The sequence below is a fragment of the Eulemur rufifrons genome, chromosome 2 (genome assembly GCF_041146395.1).
Source record: "Eulemur rufifrons isolate Redbay chromosome 2, OSU_ERuf_1, whole genome shotgun sequence".
In the NCBI taxonomy this organism is placed as follows: domain Eukaryota; kingdom Metazoa; phylum Chordata; class Mammalia; order Primates; family Lemuridae; genus Eulemur; species Eulemur rufifrons.
The window spans coordinates 42,139,298-42,162,232 of NC_090984.1; the positions used below are offsets into that span (position 1 = coordinate 42,139,298).

The 22,935-nt window shown below is 41.3% G+C and overlaps 1 protein-coding gene across 1 annotated transcript in view; it reads left to right on the top strand.

The window, feature by feature from the left end:
• Nucleotides 1-7,806: 7,806 nt before the first annotated feature.
• Nucleotides 7,807-22,935, top strand: part of CYP19A1 (cytochrome P450 family 19 subfamily A member 1) — a 29,953-nt gene continuing 14,824 nt past the window's right edge. The window contains exons 1-3 of the mRNA XM_069459955.1: nucleotides 7,807-7,951; nucleotides 13,737-13,887; nucleotides 22,005-22,159. Coding sequence (XP_069316056.1) covers nucleotides 7,807-7,951; nucleotides 13,737-13,887; nucleotides 22,005-22,159 — 451 coding nt within the window. The remainder of the gene's footprint in view (nucleotides 7,952-13,736; nucleotides 13,888-22,004; nucleotides 22,160-22,935) is intronic.

Here is a 22,935-nt window from a genome sequence, read left to right on the forward strand (position 1 = left end):
ACTTACTTGTTTTTCTTGATAAGATTCATGAGTTTAAAATAAAATAAAAAAAAAACAATAATTAAAACTGTATTTTGGGCCAACCACCGTGGCTCACGCCTGTAATCCTAGCACTCTGGGAGGCTGAGGCGGGAGGATCGCTTGAGGTCAGGAGTTCGAGACCAGCCTGAGCAAGAGTGAGACCCCATCGCTACTAACAGCATAAAGAAATTAGCCAAACAACTAAAAATAGAAAACATTAGCCGGGCATGGTGGCGCATGCCCGTAGTCCCGGCTACTTGGAAGGATGAGGCAGAAGGATTGCTTGAGCCCAGGAGTTTGAGGTTGCTGTGAGCTAGGCTAATGCCATGGCACTCTAGCCCGGGCAACAGAGTGAGACTCTGTCTCCAAAATAAATAAATAAATAAAATAAAAAACAGACAAACAAACAAAAAGCTGCATTTTGATCCCTGTTCTATTATATATATAATTTACAGGGTATAAAAATGGTTAATAAAAAAGTAACTTAAACTAATAGCTGGAATCTAAATGAACTGCTAAAATAGATAAACTGGGTAAATATAAATGAAATAAATACAAATGAAATTTTCATATAATTTAAAATCTTAAAGTCATTATGTTAAGTTAAAAAAGATAATCATAAAATGTCTGAGTCATTTATAAGGTAAAATACTAGAACATTAGTTCTTAAACATAAGTTTAAGGTTATACCTTGATATCTTAGCTTTATATTTAGGAATACTGGCCGGGCGCGGTGGCTCACGCCTGTAATCCTAGCACTCTGGGAGGCCGAGGTGGGCGGATCGTTTGAGCTCAGGAGTTCGAGACCAGCCTGAGCAAGAGCGAGACCCCATCTCTACTAAAAATAGAAAGAAATTATATGGACAGCTAAAAATATATATAGAAAAAATTAGCCGGGCATGGTGGCACATGCCTGCAGTCCCAGCTACTTGGGAGGCTGAGACAGGAGGATTGCTTGAGCTCAGGAGTTTGAGGTTGCTGTGAGCTAGGCTAACGCCACGGCACTCACTCTAGCCTGGGCAACAGAGTGAGACTCTGTCTCAAAAAAAAAAAAAAAAAAAAAGGAATACTAATAAAATTGGTGACTAACAGTTCAAAGTTACTTTAACTTCCTAGGTTTTTCTAAGTGTTGACATTATAATTAGTATATGTAATTAAAACTTCTAGATGAAAGAGAAACAATTCTATATAAAAATTTTTAATAAAAATGTTATAAGACATAAATATTAATTTTATTAAAAGATAATTTTGTCTAATTTATTGGTTTTTGAAACTACTTTAAAATTCAGTATGTAAATGATCATTAAAAATTAAATGGATATAAAAGTTAAAGGTTATAAAAGGTTTATAAAAGTCTTAACTTACAATCAAATTAGTTAAAATTAGATGGATTATTGGTTAAAATTAGATGTTTATAAGATTTTATTAAAATTAACTTTATAATTAATACACTAATACAATAAAATTTGGTTTTCTCTTTTGAACTAGATGTTCATATGACATTAATAAAAATAAATAACAAAAGAGTTTTATTCACCTTTTAATAAACTGCAAAAAAGGAAGGAAAGGGAAAAAAGACAAATTCAGTCTCCTTTATTAACTTTTACTTCAGTTTGTCTATTAGGTCTTATACTTGTTTGAGAAACTAAGTCTCCTCTCTCAAAGAATAGGATTTTCGTGTTTAAGAAAAAATACTTAAATTATCAGTTTGGCTATAATTTTATAGTAACCTGCAATCTTGCCTCATGACGACAAGTGTCTTATGATGAACAATTCATGACTTCCTGCTTTTTAAACTTTCACTAAAATTTAAAGTTACTAAAAATAAGAATTCTAGTCAATGCATGTAATTCTATATATAAGGTGTACCAAAGAATAAGATGCTTTTAATAAAAAATTGTTAAAAAACAGAATATGTTCTTATTAAAATATATATAACTTTGTCTAATTCAGAGGTTATTTAAAGGTTAAATCAAAATAAATTAAAAAAAAATTCCACTTGTGAGTAAGAGAAAGATGTAAAAAGGCAATGAATATAGAAATATATTTTTGGTAAGAAAGGTTAAACAGAAAGAATAATGTAAAGAAAGGATCTTGCATGGACTTTTTTGTCCTAAAATGACTGGTTATTTCAGAAAAAGGAATGTTAGGACAAAACAAAGTTTTTAGGCATGTTTTGTAGGTAAGTGTATGGTACGTGCAGGTTGGGATGAAGTTTATAAAGGGCAACTTATTAAAAAATTTTATATATGGTCCAGTTGGCTATAAAAAAATTTTTTTTGGCTAAAACAAAGATTTCTGTTAATATTAATTTACTCTTAATGAAATGACATAATGTGCTCATTTTAATTCTATAACATATTTCCTTTTAATTTAAAAAATATCACACTACAGGTTTTTCTTTAATTTTGATAACTGACCTAAAGGAAACAAAGATTTTATAATTTATCAAATAATCCCTGTGCTCTATTTATTAGGTTTTGACTAACTAAAAAAACTAACTTTAAGAGGGTTATGATTTATACCCATATAACTTTATCACTTGTAGAGTCTTTTGATGACTATCTCTCTTGGTTAAATAAATGACCCTTATTTTATAGTGGTTTGCGATTATATATGAACAAATGTTTTAAGCCTTTAATATTTGATAGCCTTTTCCAAAACTTAAATTCTAAATCCAGCCTTTGACCTTAAACTGGCTTTTCATACATCAGGGTCACTAAAAGTCTAAAACAGACATTAGATTTATTTGGTGTGTCAAAACCATCTACGGAACACCGTCAAATATGAAATGGCATTTAACTTTCTTTAGGCTACACTTGTATGTTATTAACATATGTTCTAGTATTGTAAAATATTGACATGTCTTGGTGTGTGTTATTGGTAATAATTATGGCTATTATGGAAATTGCTATATGCCACAAAAATTACCAATTTGGCTAGTCCAAGTTCTATCATCTTTAGAAAATTATTATTTTACTTTTCTTCATCTCAGAAAGTGATTCTTTCTGGCTAAGTTCAAAGTTGGCTTCTTCAAGTAAAGTCATAGAAAGGACTGACAAATTCACTTGAATACTGGTTTCTAATATCTTTGGAGATTATGTACCATTGGACTAAAACAAAACAAACTTCCAGGACTTTAATTTTAATTAGAAAACTGCTATGACCATGGATATAACTATCTCAACCTCATGAGACCTAACTAAATTTTCACAAAAAGACTATTTAAACATTACTAATTATTTTGTTTTCCAAAGTCCTGACAAATTTTAAGTTAATAGCAAGTTTACCTGATCTCTGGGACCTAGAACCTTGGAATCTGCCAAAGCCCTGTTCAAATAACCTCCCTCTAGGCCCAGGGACTATCATGAAGATGGGGTGTGTGAGATTGTAAGGGCCGATTCTGAGGGATGGAATTAGTTTAGATACTCCAGATCAGGGACGGGCACACAGAAGCCTAAAGGAACACTAACTGAAATACTTTGTCTTTTCAGGCCACATGCTGCAGATATCCATCCCAATCATAAATTTTTTTCTCCTGCTTCCTATAGACTTACAACTTCCTGAGTATAATTTTTCTCAGTTACGGATTTACACAAAAGGAAATATAATGAGTAATTTATCAGCCACCTTAGTATAAATTACTAAAGAGACTAAAATATTATGACACAATAAAAGTCTCTAAATTCCCTTAGCTTAAAAATTTATGATTCTTATATTTGCTACAAGTCTACCACTAAGCCCAAGAATATAGTAGCTCAACACTTATAGGAAAATTAGTTTTGTAGCCTTGCTTTTGACATTTTGGATTTTACTCTTATGTCACCTAGAAGATTTTAAAGTGTTGAGGAGTGCCTGTCTACCTCTGGTTCTGTTTGGCCTAAAATATTTAATTGGTTGTAAGCCCCCTTTTGGCTCTTCAGTCCTCTTGGCCACAAGGGTCCCACCGAAGGACTAGAATTTGGCCATAGATACTGCCTCTGACATATCTTGGCCAAAAGGCGGGGGGAGGGGAATTATGAACTAAAATAAAATTTTAAGGCTCACCCCCCTACACACTGGCTGACTGAATGGACCCCCTCGTGGCCAAAGGAATATCCAAAAACTAAATTGCCTGCCAGGAGGAAGGAGGTCAGACATGCCTTATCATGCCTCCCTCCCTTCTTGGGGACATCCTTTGTAACCCATTAACAGACCTAATGGTATGCAAGACAAACCTACAGGTCCTCAATTTATATAGCAAATATATGTCGGGTGGCTTATCTCTGATAAACAGCTCCTATGTTAAAACATTCCAAGCCTTTAGACAAAGCATCATGTCTTCAACCAATTATAAGCCAAAGAATCTTTAAACCCACCTGTCACCTGTAAGACACCCCCCTCCTTCGAGATGGCCCACCTTTTTGGGCCAAACCAATGTATACCTCCCACGTATTGATTTATGACTTTACCTGTGACCCCTGTCTCCCTGAAACGTATAAAACCAAACTGTAACCCAGCCACAGCGAGTCCCCTTGCTCTAGGCTTCTTGGGTGCGGCTCCAGGTCATGTTCCTCAAATTTGGCTCAGAGTAAATTTCTTTAAAATTATTTTACGGAGTTTGGCTTTTTTTTCCCCGTTAACAGTCAATTTATTTGCGGTGCCATCCAGCACAGGCACACAGGCCTGGTCCGTCAGGTGGCCAGAGCCCCTGCTTGGCACCAGGCCAGTGTGGGATGCCTGAGCGGGCAAAGAGTACCCTGCAAATAACGAGGGCGGGACCCGAGGAGATGACCCTCAGAGGGCGGTGGAGACCCAGGCATTTGAGATGGCCTTGAAGGCACATAGCACTTGAGAGCCGTGTGTGTATATATGCGTGTTTGCAGGTGAGGGGGGATGTTACTGGCAGAGGGGACATACAAGCAACCTCTATGAAGTTCTAGGACCTTCCTATATTCCTGTACTACTATTCTGTTCAACCTGCCTGCGTGGCCCATCAGAATGTTCTACTGAATGGGAAAACCAGTGTGCAATCAGGAGAGACTCTCAAAGGACATTTCCAGCTGTAGCATTCAGAAGTCCGTAAAGCTTAATCCTCGAAAGGGAGTCTTTCTAAATAGGCCAGGAATGAACATAAGCGATTGAAAAGAGCCTGCATGTGGAAATTAAATGAATCCCATAAGAGGTAGCAAAATGGCGTGATTAAGAGCATGGGCTCTGGAGACAGCCCACCTAGGTGCCAATCCGAGCTCTGCCACACACAAGTTGGTGCCCTCTCATGCTTCAGTTTCCCCATCTGCAAAATGGGGATAATTACACTTACCTCACAGGGTTGTTGTGAAGATGAATGGCTTAACATTTGCAAAGTGTTTAGCACAATGTCTGGCACATAGCAAGTGTTGTGTAAGTGTTAAAAAAAATTCTTATCCTGTTGGGTCTTTAAATGGTGCTTTTGTCAGGGGTCTTTATGACATACTTTTGAAGAAGATGAGAAACCAGCCTTCATAGCTCCACTAAACATTTAGACACACAGACAGTCCTCACTTTCCATGGTAGTGCAGGACTATAAAAATGACCATGTGGGCTAAAACTGTGCAAAACCATCTTAAAAATCATGAGAAAAATTATGATTGTTCCACTTTAAATTGTTTTTGCCAAAGCATTAAAAATTCTCTTACTATAGGTTATAAGTGCACAGGGAAACAAAAAAAATAGTAAAACAAATATTTTAGTACATAGTAATTTAAAATGTTAAAAACAGTGCAGATTTTAAAGTGTTTTCTTTCTTTGTAAAAAAAAAAAAAAACTTATCAAGAGTATTTGAACAGTTCTTGCTGTTTGCCCTTTGTGTAATATATGATACTGAGGGAGCATCTTTTCCATGCCTTGGTGAATTGTCATCTCCCTTACAAATTTGCGTCAGCTTCCAACATCTTACACTTTGTGCTTTCAATGTTGTGAAATATCTCTGAGAGTTCCTTTAACTTGAAATTTTTTTGCTGGCATCACTTCCTCCGGGACATTGTCATCCTTTTCGTTGCAACCACTTTCCTCATTTGTGCTTTGAACGATGGTTTCAGGTTTCATCAGTAGAAATAGAAACTTCCGGCTGTCAGAAAGTCACATACTCAGACTGATGTAAAATTCCATTCTGGGAATTAAAAAAAAATCTAAGAAACAAATCTCAACTTGTTCCAAGTAGCTATTCATTAACAAAGGAACCAGATGATAACAGACACAATGCTGACTTTTTAATCTCAACTTATATAACAGCAGCAACAACAACAAAAAAACCCGGCTCCACGTAACCATAGACATTTTCAGTTTGTACTTAGTGTTAATTGTTATTTAAATTATGGAATAATAGAAGTGATTAAACAACTGGATGAATTCAACTATACTGTGACATTTCTGTGGTTGGCCAGAAATCAGCCTTTGATTGGATGTTTCAGATCTCATACAGATCAGGGGAGAAATATAATTGCATATTCCTTAAGAATCTGATGAAAGTTATGGTCTTTCTCCCCTCAAAAGTGCACATGAGCCAATATAACATTTTATGAAGCATTCAGCAAATTCACAGAGCCTCTGAAATCCAATTAGAAGCCCCGTCTAGGATTTTAGAACTTTATTCCTAGGTGAAACTCAGCCAAAGTCTGTTTCAGAGCCATTGCACATCCCCAAAACTTCAGGCACTTTCTAAGAAAAGGCAAACCTTGGGGCATGTCACCTGCCACTAGAAAATACATTTAATGGTGACTGTTTCCTCACTATACAAGTTTGTTCAAACTAGACCTCTTCAACTACAAACTACCATCCCTGAAACTCTCTTCTGAGACTAAAGGGATTGCAAAATGTGGCTGAACAGCCAGACTCAATGGCATGTTGTTGAAAAACACAGCAGAACCCACAAATCAAACTGGAAATTGTCTCACACAGGACGTTGGCCGCTATTGGGATGAGGTTGCTGAGTGGCACCTGGGCCTATTGCAAGTGGCATTCTCTGCCTGTTCCTCTCTTCTTCCCTCTCCATTCCTTTTCTTTCTCCTCTCCCTTTATTCTTGCTTTCCTATTCTTTTTTTCCTACTACTTCTGACATCGGCTCCCATGGACACTGCTTAATCCAGCCTGTGGTGCAAGAGATGTTAGGTCCTCATTAAAGCCGCGAGAGAAAGCCCTGAGTGACTTACTTTGAATTCAATAGACAATGGGAGGCTCCGAGAACACCTGAACAATGCCCCAGAAATGTGTTCTTGCTGTAGAAACTTACTATTTCAGGGAGGTAATTTTGATCAAGAAAGGGGGTTGAAGGATTGCTTGTTTTTTCATTTTTTGTTTTTGTTTCAAATTGATTTGACTTCAAGGGGATAAGATGGTCTAAACAAAACCCGCTGATGGCGTCATGGGACAACTCTACCTCTGAAATGAGTTTTATTTCCTTGTATTTTGTTAAGAAATTTGGCTCTCAACTGGGAATGCACGTCACTCTACCCACTCAAGGGCAGGATGATAAGGTTCTATCAGACCAGGCCCCTAAATGAACCTGAGACTCTATCAAGGTCAGAAATGCTGTAATTCAAGCCAAAAGGTCTCTCTTGAGCTTGCCTGTTTTGACTTGTAACCACAGATTTATCTTGTCTAAGTGTCCGATCACATTATAAAACAGCGCATGAATCTGTATAGTACAGACACCCTCTTGAAGCAACAGGAGTCATAGATGAACCTCTTGGGGGATTCTCTAATTTTTCTGCCCCTTTGATTTCTACAGGACTCTGAATTGCTTCCTCTGAGGTCAAGGAACACAAGATGGTTTTGGAAATGCTGAACCCAATGCAGTATAACATCACCAGCATGGTGCCTGAAGTCATGCCTGCTGCCACCATGCCAATCCTGCTGCTCACTGGCCTTCTTCTCTTGGTTTGGAATTATGAGGACACATCTTCAATACCAGGTAAGCCAGTCATTTATTTCTACATCTAAGGAGATCGCTTCCTTGGGCTTTTGGTCGACGATGATAAAGAAAATTTTACAAAAGGGAAAAGAGCAAACGTGGAAAGATCTCTGAAGACCACGGCTATGTTAGCAAATGAGGACTCTGGTGAAAACTTTTAGACCAGTTATCTGCACCTTTTAAAGGAAAGCATTTTAAAATAATATTTTAGACAATCCCTTCCAGTCTGCACTCTGCTTTTGGGAAAGTAGACTTGGCACAAGTCCCCTTTAAAACAAGCTTGAGATGGAGTGGAACAAGGTAAAATTCCAGGTTTTTGTTGGTGCTGTAGTTAATTTTTTTCAGATTAATTCCAGTTTTGCTCTGAAGGTGAAAATGTTTCTGGAATGCCTTCTCTACTTCTTTCCTTCTGCTCCCACTTCACCTCACCTGCAGCCCTGCCCTGTCTTGTATTTATCTCTTCTCTTCATCCTACTCTTCCTCTCCTCTTACTCTTGGCCAGTGTGGTTGTGGTGGTGCCACAGAAGGGCTGACTGGGACCCGGGTGGTGGGAGAAGAATTGGGACTGCATTGGTGCCCTTGAAACATTGCAAGCTGATAGAATCTTCAACAGGGTCTGTGGGTCCATCAAAAGTAGGGAATGATATAATTATCCAGATAATTCCAATAGAAAACCCTACTATTCCACCACTAATACTGGAATTATCAGATATCAGATTAATTCAGAAGTATTAGAAGTTTCAGACTGTTTCTTTAGTTTTCAGTGAAAATTTCTCCCGGCAGGCATCTGTTCCCAATTCCGTAAGATCTCCGACGAGGTTTAGTTTCCAAAGCAGACTGACTACACGCTTGTAAGTGCGGCGGGCCTCATCTCAGTGTGACCGAGTGGGAGTGTGGGGCTGGTACAAAATGCTCTGTGTCTGGATTCTTTTTAAAATTTTCCAGGTAATTGCCTGTCTCTCAGTCTGATTCAGCCTGATATTTTAGATTACTTTAATGCCCACTTTAACGGAACATTTAGTTAATCTTGTTCTCTGCTCCCTGACAGGGTCATCTCCGGAGAAGGGAGGCTCAGAGCTGAGAGATGCCTCTCCCCTGGTCTTTAACTTGAACTCCCTCCACCAGGGCTGCCCCCTCCTCCCGTATATATAAAAGTATATATACTTTTAGTATAGATAAGACTTCCCCAGGAGGTAGAAGCATGTTAACATTTTAGATTCCTGGGTCCTGCCCCAGACATTTTGAATCAGACTCTCCAGGCCTAGAAACATACATTTTTAACAAGTTTCCCCAGAGATGCTTACGCTGCATGCACTGGTGGAATTCCCTTGGACCCTTGAGCAAGGAGGTCAGCGTGGGTTTCCTGGAGCTCCGGATCAGGAGTCCAGACAGCACCTCACTCTGTCCACCGCTCCTGGGCTGGGGACTTCGTGCTGTCATTCACTGACAGATCACATAGTACGGTAATTCTCAGCCCTGTCTGAGGTAGGGCCCCCAGGTTAATATTTTTTCTAAATCTCCCCAGGTGATTTTTCATGAGCAGCCAAGGTTGAGAGCCACAGATCTGAGCCTGACACCTTCATCTGATAGAAGGGAAGCTAGGACTCAGAGAGGTGACCTGCTTGGCCCAGGAGAAGCGTGATGGCCAGTCTGAGAAGCCACTGGAGTTCAAACTCCTCATTCCGCAAGTGAGGGGCTAAAGCCCAGAGAAGGGAACTGGCTTGTCAGCTTCCCAGCTAGAAGGGAAGTGGGAGTGCAGGGGGACACGAGGAAGTCCTGAAGCTCAAGCTGATCATTCTGCTAGCCAGGGAGTTTCTAGTTTCATGCTTTCCCTTTGAAAGCATAAGGTCTGCTTAGAATCCTCTAGGGGCACAGACCACGAGGTCCTGGGGGTGCTGGTTGGGGGTGGGAAGATGAGAAAATTGGCCTTGTTAGGGTGGTTCTTGATCAGTAAGTCTCCTGAACTCCTGCCGGTCCCCTTCTATCAATGGTTGTCTGGGTTCTTGGTGTTAGAGGTTTGGGGAGAAGCTCATGGTCAGAGAAAGCCAAAGAGAGTTGAGAAGATGTAATGATGAAAAGCCCTTAAGTAAGTTATAGTTTACAAAGTGGTTTTGTGCCCATTCTCTCTGGTGAGGTTAGTGTATTTATGCCTATTTCGTAGGTGAAAAAACTGAGACTCCAAGGGGTAGACATCTTGCAGCTACTAAGTGATGAAACCGGGGCTCATATCCAAGCGTCTTCAATCCACATTCACTGAGAAGCTCTGCTGTATCCGGTGCTTGGGGGTTGGGGGATGGTGTCGTGCAAAGAGGAAAGAGATGTGTCTGCCCTGGGGGGACTACCTCAAAGTGGCAAAGACATCAAAGGCAGGGCCACTCATAGGCAGATGACTTAGTGCCAGGGAGGGGGCTCTGAAAGTCTAGGGGAGGGAAGAGTCATTTCCATGGGGTTTTTGTAAACTTCAGTTTTGAGAAATTGCCCCCAGTTCACTGATCTGTGTCCAGGACTCACAGTTGCCTAACACCTGGCAGCTCTCCCTGCTGCAAGGACACACAGCCACCCCCAACCTTGAACGGGGGCTCCTCTCCCTCCAGGTGCTGCTCTCTGCCCTGGCTGCCACATCCCCGGCGCAGGGCACTGGGAAGAGGACACAGCATCATGTTCCTCTTTCTTCCCATTAGGAAAATGTTTCAAAGAAAAGCAGTGTGATGATAAATTTGCTATCACAGTCCAGCACAAGAAATGGGATGTTAGCCACATTCTAGAAACTCCGAGTGTGCCTTTTCAATCACTACACTTTCCTGGATTCCGTGACTACCACTCCTTGCTTTTTTGTAGTTTTGCCAACTAATTTCACATCCCCAGACAATATAGGTTAATTTTGCCTGGTTTTAAACGTTTTTGCAATTGAATCATATGTTGTCTATTCTATCTTGCCTCTTTTACTCAATATTACGTTTCTAAGATTCATCCACATTGTGGCATGCAGCCATAGTTCATTTTCAGTGCCATATGGTATTGAATTACATGAACGTCTCATGGTTTAAATGCCAATTCTTCTGTTGATAGACATTTGGGGTGTCTCCAGTTTGGGGCTCTCGTGGACAGGACTGCTGCAAACGTATGCGTGCACAGGTTTCTCCAGGGTGTATACCTTGGCGTGGAATGCAACAGCTTCTTGATTAGGACAGCCGGTTAGAGGTCCTAGCTGTTGGCTCCAACGAGACTGTGTCCACACAAAAATGCAGTGGAGTATTTACTGCTTCTCTTAGGCTCAGCAATCAATCATGGCATGCCTAAATAAGCATTCCCCAATCTGAGAAGCAAAGAGCAGCTTAATGTGGATGCAACCAGAATATTTCCCTAATATTTTACCAAAGTGTCTAGAGCATTCTTCTCTCCAGCGGGAGGGTATAAGATATACATGTAAATGAAAAGATTACGTTGGGTTAGAATTATTTGATTTTGTAATTTTTTTACATACTCTCCTGCCCTGGGAACTCTGATGGGGATCATTATACTTATCATGACATTTCCAGTCTCTAACTTGAAACTAGTGTCTATACTTAGTAGGGCCTCAGTAAGTGTTTGTTGGATGATTTAAGCTGACATACAATTGATTACTAAGGACCCAAAACTCTGGTTCTCTTCTGATTAGAACACTCAGGTTCTCATCCTAAGCACAAGGTTCATCATGATCTCCCTTTTTCAGTAGATTTCAGCTCTCTTCTTTTATATTTTAAATTTGAATAGTGGCTCTCAAATATTAAGATTTTCTACATGGCACCAAACTTTTAGATAAAAGATGAAAAGTGCAATCTTTTACGTGTACGTCTTTATTTCTTGTAAGACTGGCATATTAAGTAAGTAAATGTTTATTGAATAAACCTATTCCCAAATAACCAGATACTTGACCTCATGTGGATCAAATGTATGCTTTATGATATTTTCCAATTTTTTTATCAAAATGTAAATACAACCTAAAATACCCTAAATGAGGATGGCATTTAAAACTTCATCCTTTATATTGTATGCACAAGACTAATTAATTTTTAAAAATTCATTCAGGAAACATTTGTTGAGCATCTACAATGTGCCAAGCTATAAATATCCAGTGAAATATTTTATTATGCATATTTTAATTGATTAAAGGTTAGTATAGCTGATGACATTTTAAGGAAATATATATTCAATCAGATCTGCTTGTGTAAATCTTTAAAAGAACTCAATGGAATTATTTTACTATAAAGTCAGTCATCTACTGCATAATGTAGTGTTTTTAAAATAATTATAAGATTAATAACCCTTTGGCAGTAATTTGGTTCTATAGATATTAATAAAGATCTTCTCTTTAAAGAGAAAAAAAGAGCTGGTAGTCTTGTTCATATTAACTCAGCTATTGCAAAGAAAAAGACTAAACATTGTTTGCTGCATTTGGGACTAAACAACTAATTCAGATGATTCAAGGAAAAATTTACACTATCTAATTACACAACTCTTGCCCTTAGGATGAAAATGCTGTCTCATACTGTTAGGTGCATTTTGGCTTCAGAACTCTCTCACTGACAGAATGGCTTCAAAGGAGACAGATTTAGTATAACTACTACTTTATAATATAATTCCTAAAACCATTCCAAAACATTTTTATCTAAATTTTTACCACGACCAGTAAAATCAAGCTACCAAGTTTGTTCTCTGATGCAAACAACACCAGATTCCCTGGTTGTTCCCTGGATTCGTCGTGTTCCTTACAAATTCTGCCATCCTATACGTAAGCAACAACACGAGTGGCCACTGCTCCTGGCTAAAACCAGATCATGGGACTGTAGTCTAGACACTGAGCAGACTCATTGTCTAATTCCTTAATTCTTAGCTTCATTTTGTTTAATGAGATTTAGCTTAAGAGGTTTTCTTTCTTTCCTTTCTTTTTTTTTTTTTTTTTTTGTTTTTGAGACAGAGTCTTGCTCTGTTGCCTGGGTAGAGTGCCTAGCTCATAGCAACCTCAAACTCCTGTGCTCAAGCGATCCTTCTGCCTCAGCTTCCCGAGTAGCTGGGACTACAGGCATGTGCCACTATGCCCGGCTAATTTTTTCCTATATATATTTTTAGCTGTCCAGATCATTTCTTTCTATTTTTAGTAGAGACGGGGTCTCGCTCTTGCTCAGGCTGGTCTCGAACTCCTGACCTCGAGCAAGCCTCCCGCCTCGGCCTCCCAGAGTGCTAGGATTATAGGCGTGAGCCACCGTGCCTGGCCTAAGAGGTTTTTTTCCTTAAACTGAGTCCTTTTTAAGAGAAAAAGAGAAATGGATGTTCTGTGTTTTAGAGGATTCCTCTAAAACTACAGCCTAGTTCTAACTCACCCATTCTGTCAGCTGGGGCACTCAAACCAAAAATTTTCAGCCAAAACCAGGCAGCCAAACAGATCTGTCAGCTTGTCACCAGATGGACGGATTGACTTGTGTTTGAAACTCGTTGACACTGGCTAGCATGGCAAGAAATTAGCACACATAGCCCAGTTTTTCCAGATGGAAATGACTGAGACCAAACAGAAGGAGGAGAGCGTGGATACTACTTTTTACTCATGGGAGAGCAAAGAGCCTCACGTTACGCGTGTTTTGTTTTGTTTTGTTTTGTTTTAAATCACTTTATTATTTTTATTATTCTGACACACATCAGAAGATGTAAAGAACATTTAGATATAAACGAACCAAAACAGTAGCAACTCGAAGCAGTTGCTATTTTTGGTGTGGCCAACGTGCTGGTTGCGATCTGATGCCTTTCCCAGGTCCCGGCTACTGTATGGGCATCGGGCCGCTCATCTCCCACGGCAGATTCCTGTGGATGGGCATTGGCAGCGCCTGCAACTACTACAACAAGATGTACGGAGAATTCATGCGAGTCTGGATATGCGGAGAGGAAACGCTCATTATCAGCAAGTGAGTCTGTTAATAATCGGAGATATATTTTCTGCATTGAGGCTGAGGTTTTAAAAAAAGTGATTTTGGTATCTTGATGTGCTTATTTCTAAGACTATATTTTTTCCTGCTGAAATGAAGGTGAGTGATTCCCAGGTAAAAATCTAACATTGCAGACAGAATAATTTGGTTTTGCTTGAACTGAAGCCAGAGAAGTATATGGATAAAGAACCCTGGAAAGTTGGGAAATTATTCAAAATCTCTGTGAGCAGTGAATGTGGAAACTTAGCATCCAGATAATTTGATTTTGGCAAAACATATTTTAGGGAGAGGCATTATCTTTTCTGCTTTCCTAAGATTTTGGTCTTTTCTACAAGTGAACGTTAAAAAGAACAAAACAAAACAAACCTGTAAAAACCCAAAATACAACTTGAGACAAAGGTATCTGACTAGCAATTTGCTGATGTGCTCTAATGCCAGGCGACTCAGCACCTGTAAAAGGGAAGACAGTAGAAAAAGAAGCCATTCGTGTGCTGCTCTTGCATTTATGACTGCAGGCCAGTGTCCCCACTGAGTGGTCTTAAGTAAATAAATCAGGAACAATATTGCCCATTACAGAAATGATGTCCTCTCTCTCTGCACTCTTATATTTTCTGGAAAACTAGCAGATTGAATTCACTCCAGGGTTAATCAAATACGCATTGACTGTGGAGAACTAGCATTGTGAAATACTAGTTTTTTTGTTTATGGGTCTTAGAAAATGGAGAATTTCCAAGAGGGCATATTTCACTAGACTTTAGCTGTTTTTACTAGACTTTTAGCAAAGTTGTCACCGACACTGTCTCATTAATAAATTTTTATATTTGTAATCCCTGACAGAGCTTTACCCACAGACTAAAGCTGACCAGGGTGTCTTACTGATTTATTGGGATTATTTGTTCAGATATATAGACTGTCACTCAGAAGTAAGTGCAGCATGTCTGGAAACGTCATTAATTTTTTCAGACCAAGATTACATGTATCATTTCGTAAGCTACCATGGTATCCTCAAGGCCCAATTCATTGAAGCAAATATTGAAAGAAGGGAGAGGGGAGAAAAATGTGTTCTAAATACTTCCAAATATTTCAGACTATCCAGGAATGTTATTTTGGATCTATCCAATACCTCCATTTTTCCCTGGGTTTTTCCTGGTTTATTCAGTTTCGTGTTGTAGCACTTTCAAGAGTAGCTAAGGCAGACGACATTTAGACAACTAGACATAAATGGCTTCAGGTGGGAATGTCACTTTATTAGGTTCCCTCCGAAATGCTCTAATGCAGTGGTTCTCAAAGTGTGGTCCTTCCACCAGCGGCATCAACAAACATGGGGACGTCTTAGAAATGCACATTCTTGGGCCCCACCCCGAGCAACTGAATAAGAAAGCCTGGGTAGGACCCCCACAGTCCGCGGTTTAACAAGCTCTCCAGGTGATTCTGATGTTTGCTCAAGTTTGAGAGCCACTGCTCTAAGGCCTAGATCATAATTACTCTGATTTTACTTCTCCTGATCTACTGAGCCCTGATCAGCCAAATTTAAGTGAATCTGATATGTTCTCATTTTAAAAATGGATACTCTAGTCACTTTTACAACTGACTATGGTCTCATGAACGTCCTGGAACTGATGACATTGGGTTTGGGGGATTGGAACATTCGTTCCTGCTGTTTCACTCCCCAGCACAGAAGCTGCCTTCCAGCCCTCCTCAACCTGGTGTCTGCCTTCCCTGTCACCTGTTCCTCTCAGCAGACAGGTGAAGTAACCCTTGGGATATTTACCCGACAGAATATCTACCTGCAGTTCAGGATCTAGAGCAGTGGCTCTCACCCTGGCTGTACAAGTTCCCAAGGGAGCTTTTGAAAGCCCTGCTGCCCAGGCCACACCCCAACTTTTAGATCAGAATCTCTGGGGGTGGGACGCAGGCATCAGGAGCGTTTAAAGTTCCCTAGGTGATTCCAGGGTACTGCACAGCTCGAGGACTTCCCATCTAGAGAGAAGGAAGGAGGAAGAAGCTTCTGGGGCAGGAGGGCCTCTCCCTGGGGTTAGGGGAAACAGCTAAGCAGGGAGGGAGTGGTTTTGTCTTAAGGTACAACCCCTGAGACTGGCTAAGGTGGTGGTATAAGACTAGAATTGCAGTGAAGAATGGCAGATTTGAGAAAAGGCCCGAGTACCAGGACAGAAATCCCTCTTGGATACTGGCTACTTCCATACTAGATCCGTAGGTCACCAGATAAATTCTCCGAATGCCCAAAGACAATTCCTGAAGTAGGATCCTTGTCACAGTCGGGGTGGCCTCTGACCACTCTGCCTGTCTTAATTAGGAAAGTGACTTCAGTGACCCTGAGGAGTCAGGCGCTGGTCCATGTTAAGATGCGGACAACCCACCCGCCCTTCCCCCAGCCCTCCCAGTGCCCTCCGTGTCCTGTCCTCTCAGGCTTTTCACTTGTTGGAGCCTTTGTGTTCTCCTTAATTGCCTCCGAGCAGCTCAATTTTGCTGTTAAAGGCTGAGCTCCCCGCGGGAATAGGACATGTTTGTCCCCATCTCCTTTCCTTGCCTGCTCTTCACGTCCCTTCCAGAACTACCCGTACCTCTTGAAAAGACCCCACTGGACCTCAGAAAAGCTTTTTCTTTTGATTTGAATAGTTTGCCAGATTTCTTTTTCTTTTGAAAAGTTTGAGGGCTATTGTCATTACAACTGTGTAGAGATTATGATCCAACTTTTCCAACTAGCTTCGTCCCAAAGTAGTGGGGGCTGCAGAGCTTCAGGGGAGGGAATCGGGCCTGAGCGCTGCTGGGATGCCGCCCGACCCACCTGGGGGCTTTGAGGCAAGGTCCATCTGGTCAGCTTGTGCACATGTGTGCACACTTCTCCCAGGCAGCCACACGCTAAATTAACGGGGATCTACAGATGCTGTGTGTGACACCTCATGTCCATTATATGTGTATATATTTTGTCATGAGTACAAAAAAAAGAATTCAAGTAGCATCCATAAAGAGGAATTAGCAATTAACATGCTAATTAGGGCTATATTTGCATATGTTAGCAATGAACATACTAATTAGGGTTATATTTGCACATCTGTCTTAATCATGTGTAAATTTACAGGGGACTCATTCATTTATTCTTTCAACATACATGGAGAATTTATTATATACTAAGCATAGGTATTCTAAGTTATAACAGTCATTATCGGCTTTCCATTCATTCATTAAATGAATATTTATTGAGAACTTACTATGCACATCAGATATCATTCTAGGCTCTGGGAATATAGCAATGAACAAATCAGCCAATATATCCCTACCCTCATGGAGCAATATATTGTTATTATGCTAACAATAAACAAGTAAAATATATAGTATATTACGTGGGTGACCAACTCTCTCAGTTTGCCTGGGACCAGAGGGTTTCCCAGGATGTGGGACTTTCCTTGCTGAAACTGGAACAGTCCTGGGCAAACCAGGATAGATGGTCACACTATTATCAGGTATACACGTGCTATATAGCAAAAAAGCAGGGAAGGATGAGGACCAGTTGTAGGGAGGGGGATACTATTGTAAACAGGTGGTTCAGGCAGGCCTCATTGAGAAGAGAGCATTTGAATAAAGACCAAAGGGAAGTGGGGACGCAAGCCATGCAGCGATCTGGAGGGAAAGCATTCTAGTCTGAAATGTTCAAGGAACAGCAAGGATACCAGGGTGGCTGAGTGGAAGGATAGTGGAGATGAGATTAGAGCGTAATGGGGTACCAAATCATGCCAGGCCTTGTGGGCCGGTGTGACAACTCTGGCTTTTACCCTGGATGAGCTGAGAAGCCATTGCAGAATCTGTGCGGAGGAGTGGCACGCTTGACTCGCTCATGTTGCTGCACATGATGGTTGCTCTGCTGAGAACAGGTGTAACGGATGAGGGAGAAGAGCAGAGAGACCAGTTAGGCAAGAGATGACAATGGCCGGTCCGGGTGGCAGCAGTGGAGGTGATAAGATGACAAGGTGAAATTCTGGGCATGTTTTGAAAGTAAAGCCAACAGGACTTGCTGACACGTGACATGTTGGGTGTGAGAGAATAAAAGAGTCAAGGTGCTGCCCTATTTTTGCCTTGAACACCTGGACCAATGAGGACATCATTTCCTGAGATACGGTTTGGGAAGGAGAGAGATCAGGATTCCATTTCAGACATGTCAGATTTGACGTGCCTGGTACACATCTCAGTGGGGTGCTGAGTAGGGAGGACTGAGCCCGGAGACCCTCCAGTTACTGTGGTCAGAAACTACCAAAGGAGATTGAGAAGGGACAGCCAGATGGATAAGGGAAAAGCAGGTGAAGAATGCACGTCCAGGGAGGAGGAAATTGTGATCCATGTCAAATACTGCAGACAGGCCAAGTGAGTGCTTGGATACTTGAGTATTGCATTTAGCAACAGGGAGTTCAGGGGTGATTTTGACAAGAGCAGTTTCAATGGAGTGGTTGGGGCAAAAGTCTGACCAGAGAAGGTCATGGGGGGAGAAGAATCAGAGGCAGCAAGTGTAGATGACACTTCCAAGGAGTTTTCCATAAAGGAAGCAGGAAGTGGGCCAGTAGCTGAGAGAGACGGGTGGCCAAAGGAGTTATGACTTTTAAAACAAGAGAAATTCCAGCATGTGAGTTGTGGTGGGAATGATCTAATATAGAGGAATTGTTAACACAGGAGAAAGAAGGGGTGTACGAGGTGAGATGTGCAGAAGTCCCAGGGGACAAGTGGTGGCAGGGCTTGGCCTTGATAGGGACACGGAAGTTTACCCATAGTCACAGGAGGGAAGATTGAATATATGAGCACAGGTCCTGGTGGTTGGGGCTTGTGGAGGTTCTCTTGTAGTTGTTTCCATTTTCTCAGGAAAATAGAAGTAAAGTCTTCAGCTGAGCCTGAGTGGGGAGGCTATAATAGTCATCTAGAAGAGTGAAAGAGTGAATGGACTAGGGAAATGCAGTAGAATTGCCAGCTGTACTAAGGGCCCACTTGAATTTAACTGAGACCTGTCAGTGTGTGTGTGTGTGTGTGTGCACATGTGTGCGTGTGTGCACATGCACCTGTGCACGTGTGTGGTTTTTCTTTTTTTTCTTCCCAGCCCAATTCAGTTGCCAGGTACAAACACAGAATAAGTAAAAGTTGGATTTAGCTGGAGTGGGGGTTTTACCAGGCAACCATGACAAAGTAAGGAGAGGATCAAGGGAGTTGAGGATGCAGGGAAGGGTATTTTAATTTGCACGGTGGCAGAGCTAGGTCTGTCTTGACTGCCAGGAGGGGCCCCGGGCTGGAGTCCCTAGCTCTTCACCACCCTTCTCTTCTTCGCTTTCTCGATTTACTCTCGTTACATAAATCCAGCCTAATTTTGGTAAGTGATCTTGTTTTAAATTGCTCTTCTGTGGCCAGTCACACTTGCTATATGTCACTTCTGCCCCTGCCTGGACGGCCTTGTCCTTTGCCAAGTTTGAACCTCGGACTCAAAATAGCTGAGTTGTTGGCGCCCCCTAAAGGACACATAGATTTTTAATGTTAGCTCATTATTAAGTGGCAAACATTTAGTTGGATTTATTTCATGTTTGGAGTTTCTTATTCTCTTGTTTTAATTGATTGCCAGTTCCTTAAACGAAATGGACAGGCCAATTTGATTAGTGCCATGTACAAAAGCCCTTGGAGTCAAAGCAGAAAAATGGTCTTCTGCTTGTCCTGTGAATATTTAAAAATTTTAGATACGAGTTTGTGAACAAAGAATATATAAATTACTTACTTGTGCTTGTGGGGAGGGAGCTCTGCGGCCAGCGAGGATGAGATGAGCAGCAGCAGGTAGATGAGACGTACGCTTTATTGTCGGGGGGATGCAGCCACGGCAAGAACATGGTGAGCGCTTATATATGCCTCGGAACAACAGTGCCGACATGCCAACCAAAGGCGTGATCACATGGGTTTTACATATGAGGTGACATCATGGTTACATAAGCACTGACTCATGCCTCACTGCAAGGCCAGCGGATGACAAGCTGGCAGTCATTTCAGTTTGGCTTAAGAAACTTATTGCCTATACAAATGGTTTTCCCCTACATTTTACCCCCTAAGTAGTAGGTTTCGCCGCTGACCCATGGGCCCATGGGGAGGCCCGTTGGGCGCAAAGGCCACAATAACAATACAGAGAACAGCATAGTATTACCAGACTACAATAAACAGCTTCTAACACTAAAAGGGTCCAACACCAGGATGACGAGAGGCATCTCCACCATTGCTCTAATGGGTCTCCAGTTAGTTATTGGATGGCCTGTACCTCACTGTCGACGTTCTCAAGAGGAGGAGGAGATATCTCCTGGTGATCAGGTGTCAGCATTCAGTATGTCTGACTGCACATGTGCCCCCTGGGGCTGCAGTAAGGAGATCAGGATCATGTGGTTTTGCAAAGCCACCTTTCTCATCTGGGTGACTGCATCCATCCAAAGGGTCAAGGCCTGCCTGGTTTGATTCAGGGCCAAGCAGTATGCTCCGCCAGGGCGTTCACTTCTATCTCTACCTTAATGGCTCCACCCGCAGGGAAAAAGATGGCTACCGGGTAGAACCACCATGGAGTCTATTTCACCCGATGGCAACGAGAGAGCACAACATGTCAATTATGTGGTTTCTCAATAAAGGTGGAGAGGACCTTCCCTGCGACGTATCGCCGTCCCCAAGTGCACCTTGAGTGCACCTTCCCGTCCAATGAGCCAGAAGATAAAGCCACCCATACCGGGCTGTGCCCTACCAGCCAACCTTGGGCTTTCCATGTAGGTAACCAGACAGTGAGGCCCTTAAAAAATGGCCCAACTAGCAGTGCAGACATGCAAAAGGGACGGCTCATGCATGACCACAATCTACACAGCATGCAATTCAGCCCATTGGCTGCTCTGTCCCTGCCTCGTTTCAAACCAAATTTCATCATGATCTAACTGGACCGCCACTGCCGTCCATTGGGCTGAGGGGTCAGGTTCACCACATAGTGCTACTGCCCAAGCACCAAAGTCAGTTGATCCATCAGATCCAGTAGGACGGTAAAAGTCATCCTTTTAGGAACCAAGCATTAACTTTGAGAGAGAAGAACAAGACTTAGGACAGTTTCTCCAACCCAGTTTGAGAACCAGTTGCATATACTATATAGTAGCTACTTCCAATCTTTGAGGGTTATGTGTTCTGAAACCCTCCATAGTAGGAGAATTTGCTGTTGAGAAACAAAATTTCAGTGGAGAAGTGGGGAGGGAAGACCAAAGTGGCAGTGAGTATACAAAAATTTGTATAAATATAATGTTCATGAAAGGTAAAAATATCTGAAATCAAGATAATTACCAATGCTATCTTATGCTCCTGAATTTGCACTATTGAGCACCATGCACTTGTCACATCCTATATCATGGGAGAACTGGTAACCCTGGAGACCCTGATGAGTCATGATAGAGTACCGAGCACCAAGATAGCCTCTCTTACGACCACAGTAAACCTTCCATACCTCCCAGCTAGGCCCTGGTCAAGCCCAGGGCCTGAGGAAGTACCCAAGGAGATCTCCTTCAAGCCCAGAATGATACACTACTGGAAGGTCCAGGCCTGATCAGAGACTCTGTGGGATGGGTGATACTAGGCAGAATGATTGTTGGTTCCAAACTAACAAAGGAAGACTTCAGCAATTCCAGTAACTCCTGATTCTGTGGCTCACTCTGGGTGGCACCTGGGGGCTGAAGGCCCTCATGACTCTGGTGTTGTGAAGGGTTCAGCTTCTTAACAGCCTTGCAGCTCTGACCCCAGTCGTGGATAGTATTTTGGTGACTTGAGGCTACACAGAAAAGAGAAATAAGGAATGGTGTGTGTGTGTGCGTGTGTGTGTGTGTGTTTTCTATCTTTTGTGATGTTCAGAGATTCAGTAGCCAGAAATTATTCAATTGGAGAAGGATGTTCTCATGCTAGCAGAAGTGCTTATCCAATCTGAATACTGGAAACCATGCATTGCATTTGCATCAACATGCATTTACTAAGAGAGTGACCTCAGAGTCAAATGCATTACATGAGCTCTCCTGACCCTTAAAAATTAACACCAAGGTTTTCTTTCTTTTCAGGTCCTCAAGTATGTTCCATATAATGAAGCACAGTCACTACATTTCCCGATTTGGCAGCAAACTTGGGTTGCAGCGCATCGGTATGCATGAGAATGGCATCATATTTAACAACAATCCAGCCCTCTGGAAAGCAATTCGACCTTTCTTTATAAAAGGTGAGCAGGTACCTGGCTACCTCCTTCTTCTTCTTCTTCCTCTTTTTTTTTTTTTTTTCACTATGAATGTACCTTTTTTTGAAATCATATTTTAAATTCTGCTGTATCACAGTCTTGAAATAATAATAACAGGATAAATAGTTAACATTCATTATACCTTTATTGCTTTATTGTATAGTAGGCTCTGTTCCAAGCACTTGATATTTTAATCCCACAGCAACCCCATATGGTAAATGCTCTTATTTACACTTTACAGATGAGAAAACTAAGGCATTAAGAGGTTAAGTAACTTCCCTAAGGTCCCAGAATTAGTAAATAGCAGCCCAAGGTACAACCCCAGAGCCTACGTTTTTTAGCCACCACAATTTTTTTTTCTTCCTGTTGATGTAAGAAGCAATTTTATGGATGCAAAGAAGAGAGGGATCTGTGTGCTTAGGGCCATTTCAGTTAAGAATTTAGTATGGCACATATATGTTCTATCCAAACATAGCCAAACGACGTGTTTGCCGAATCATTGACTATCAGCCTAGATGTCTTAGCAGAAAGCAATTTGTGAATGAAATTAGAAAACTTTAGAACTGGGAAGAACAATTTATGCTGTCTCATCTAGCCTCTGAGTTCTACAGTTGAGGAAATACAGTTGTAGAAAGGTTGTGATTTTCTCCCAGGCAACATAGTGAATAATGGATGAGCTGTGACCCAATTCCAAGCCATCTAATACGGTAATTTCCCCCTTTACCATATCAAGCTGGAGATGAAGCTGTTGGGGGATACAC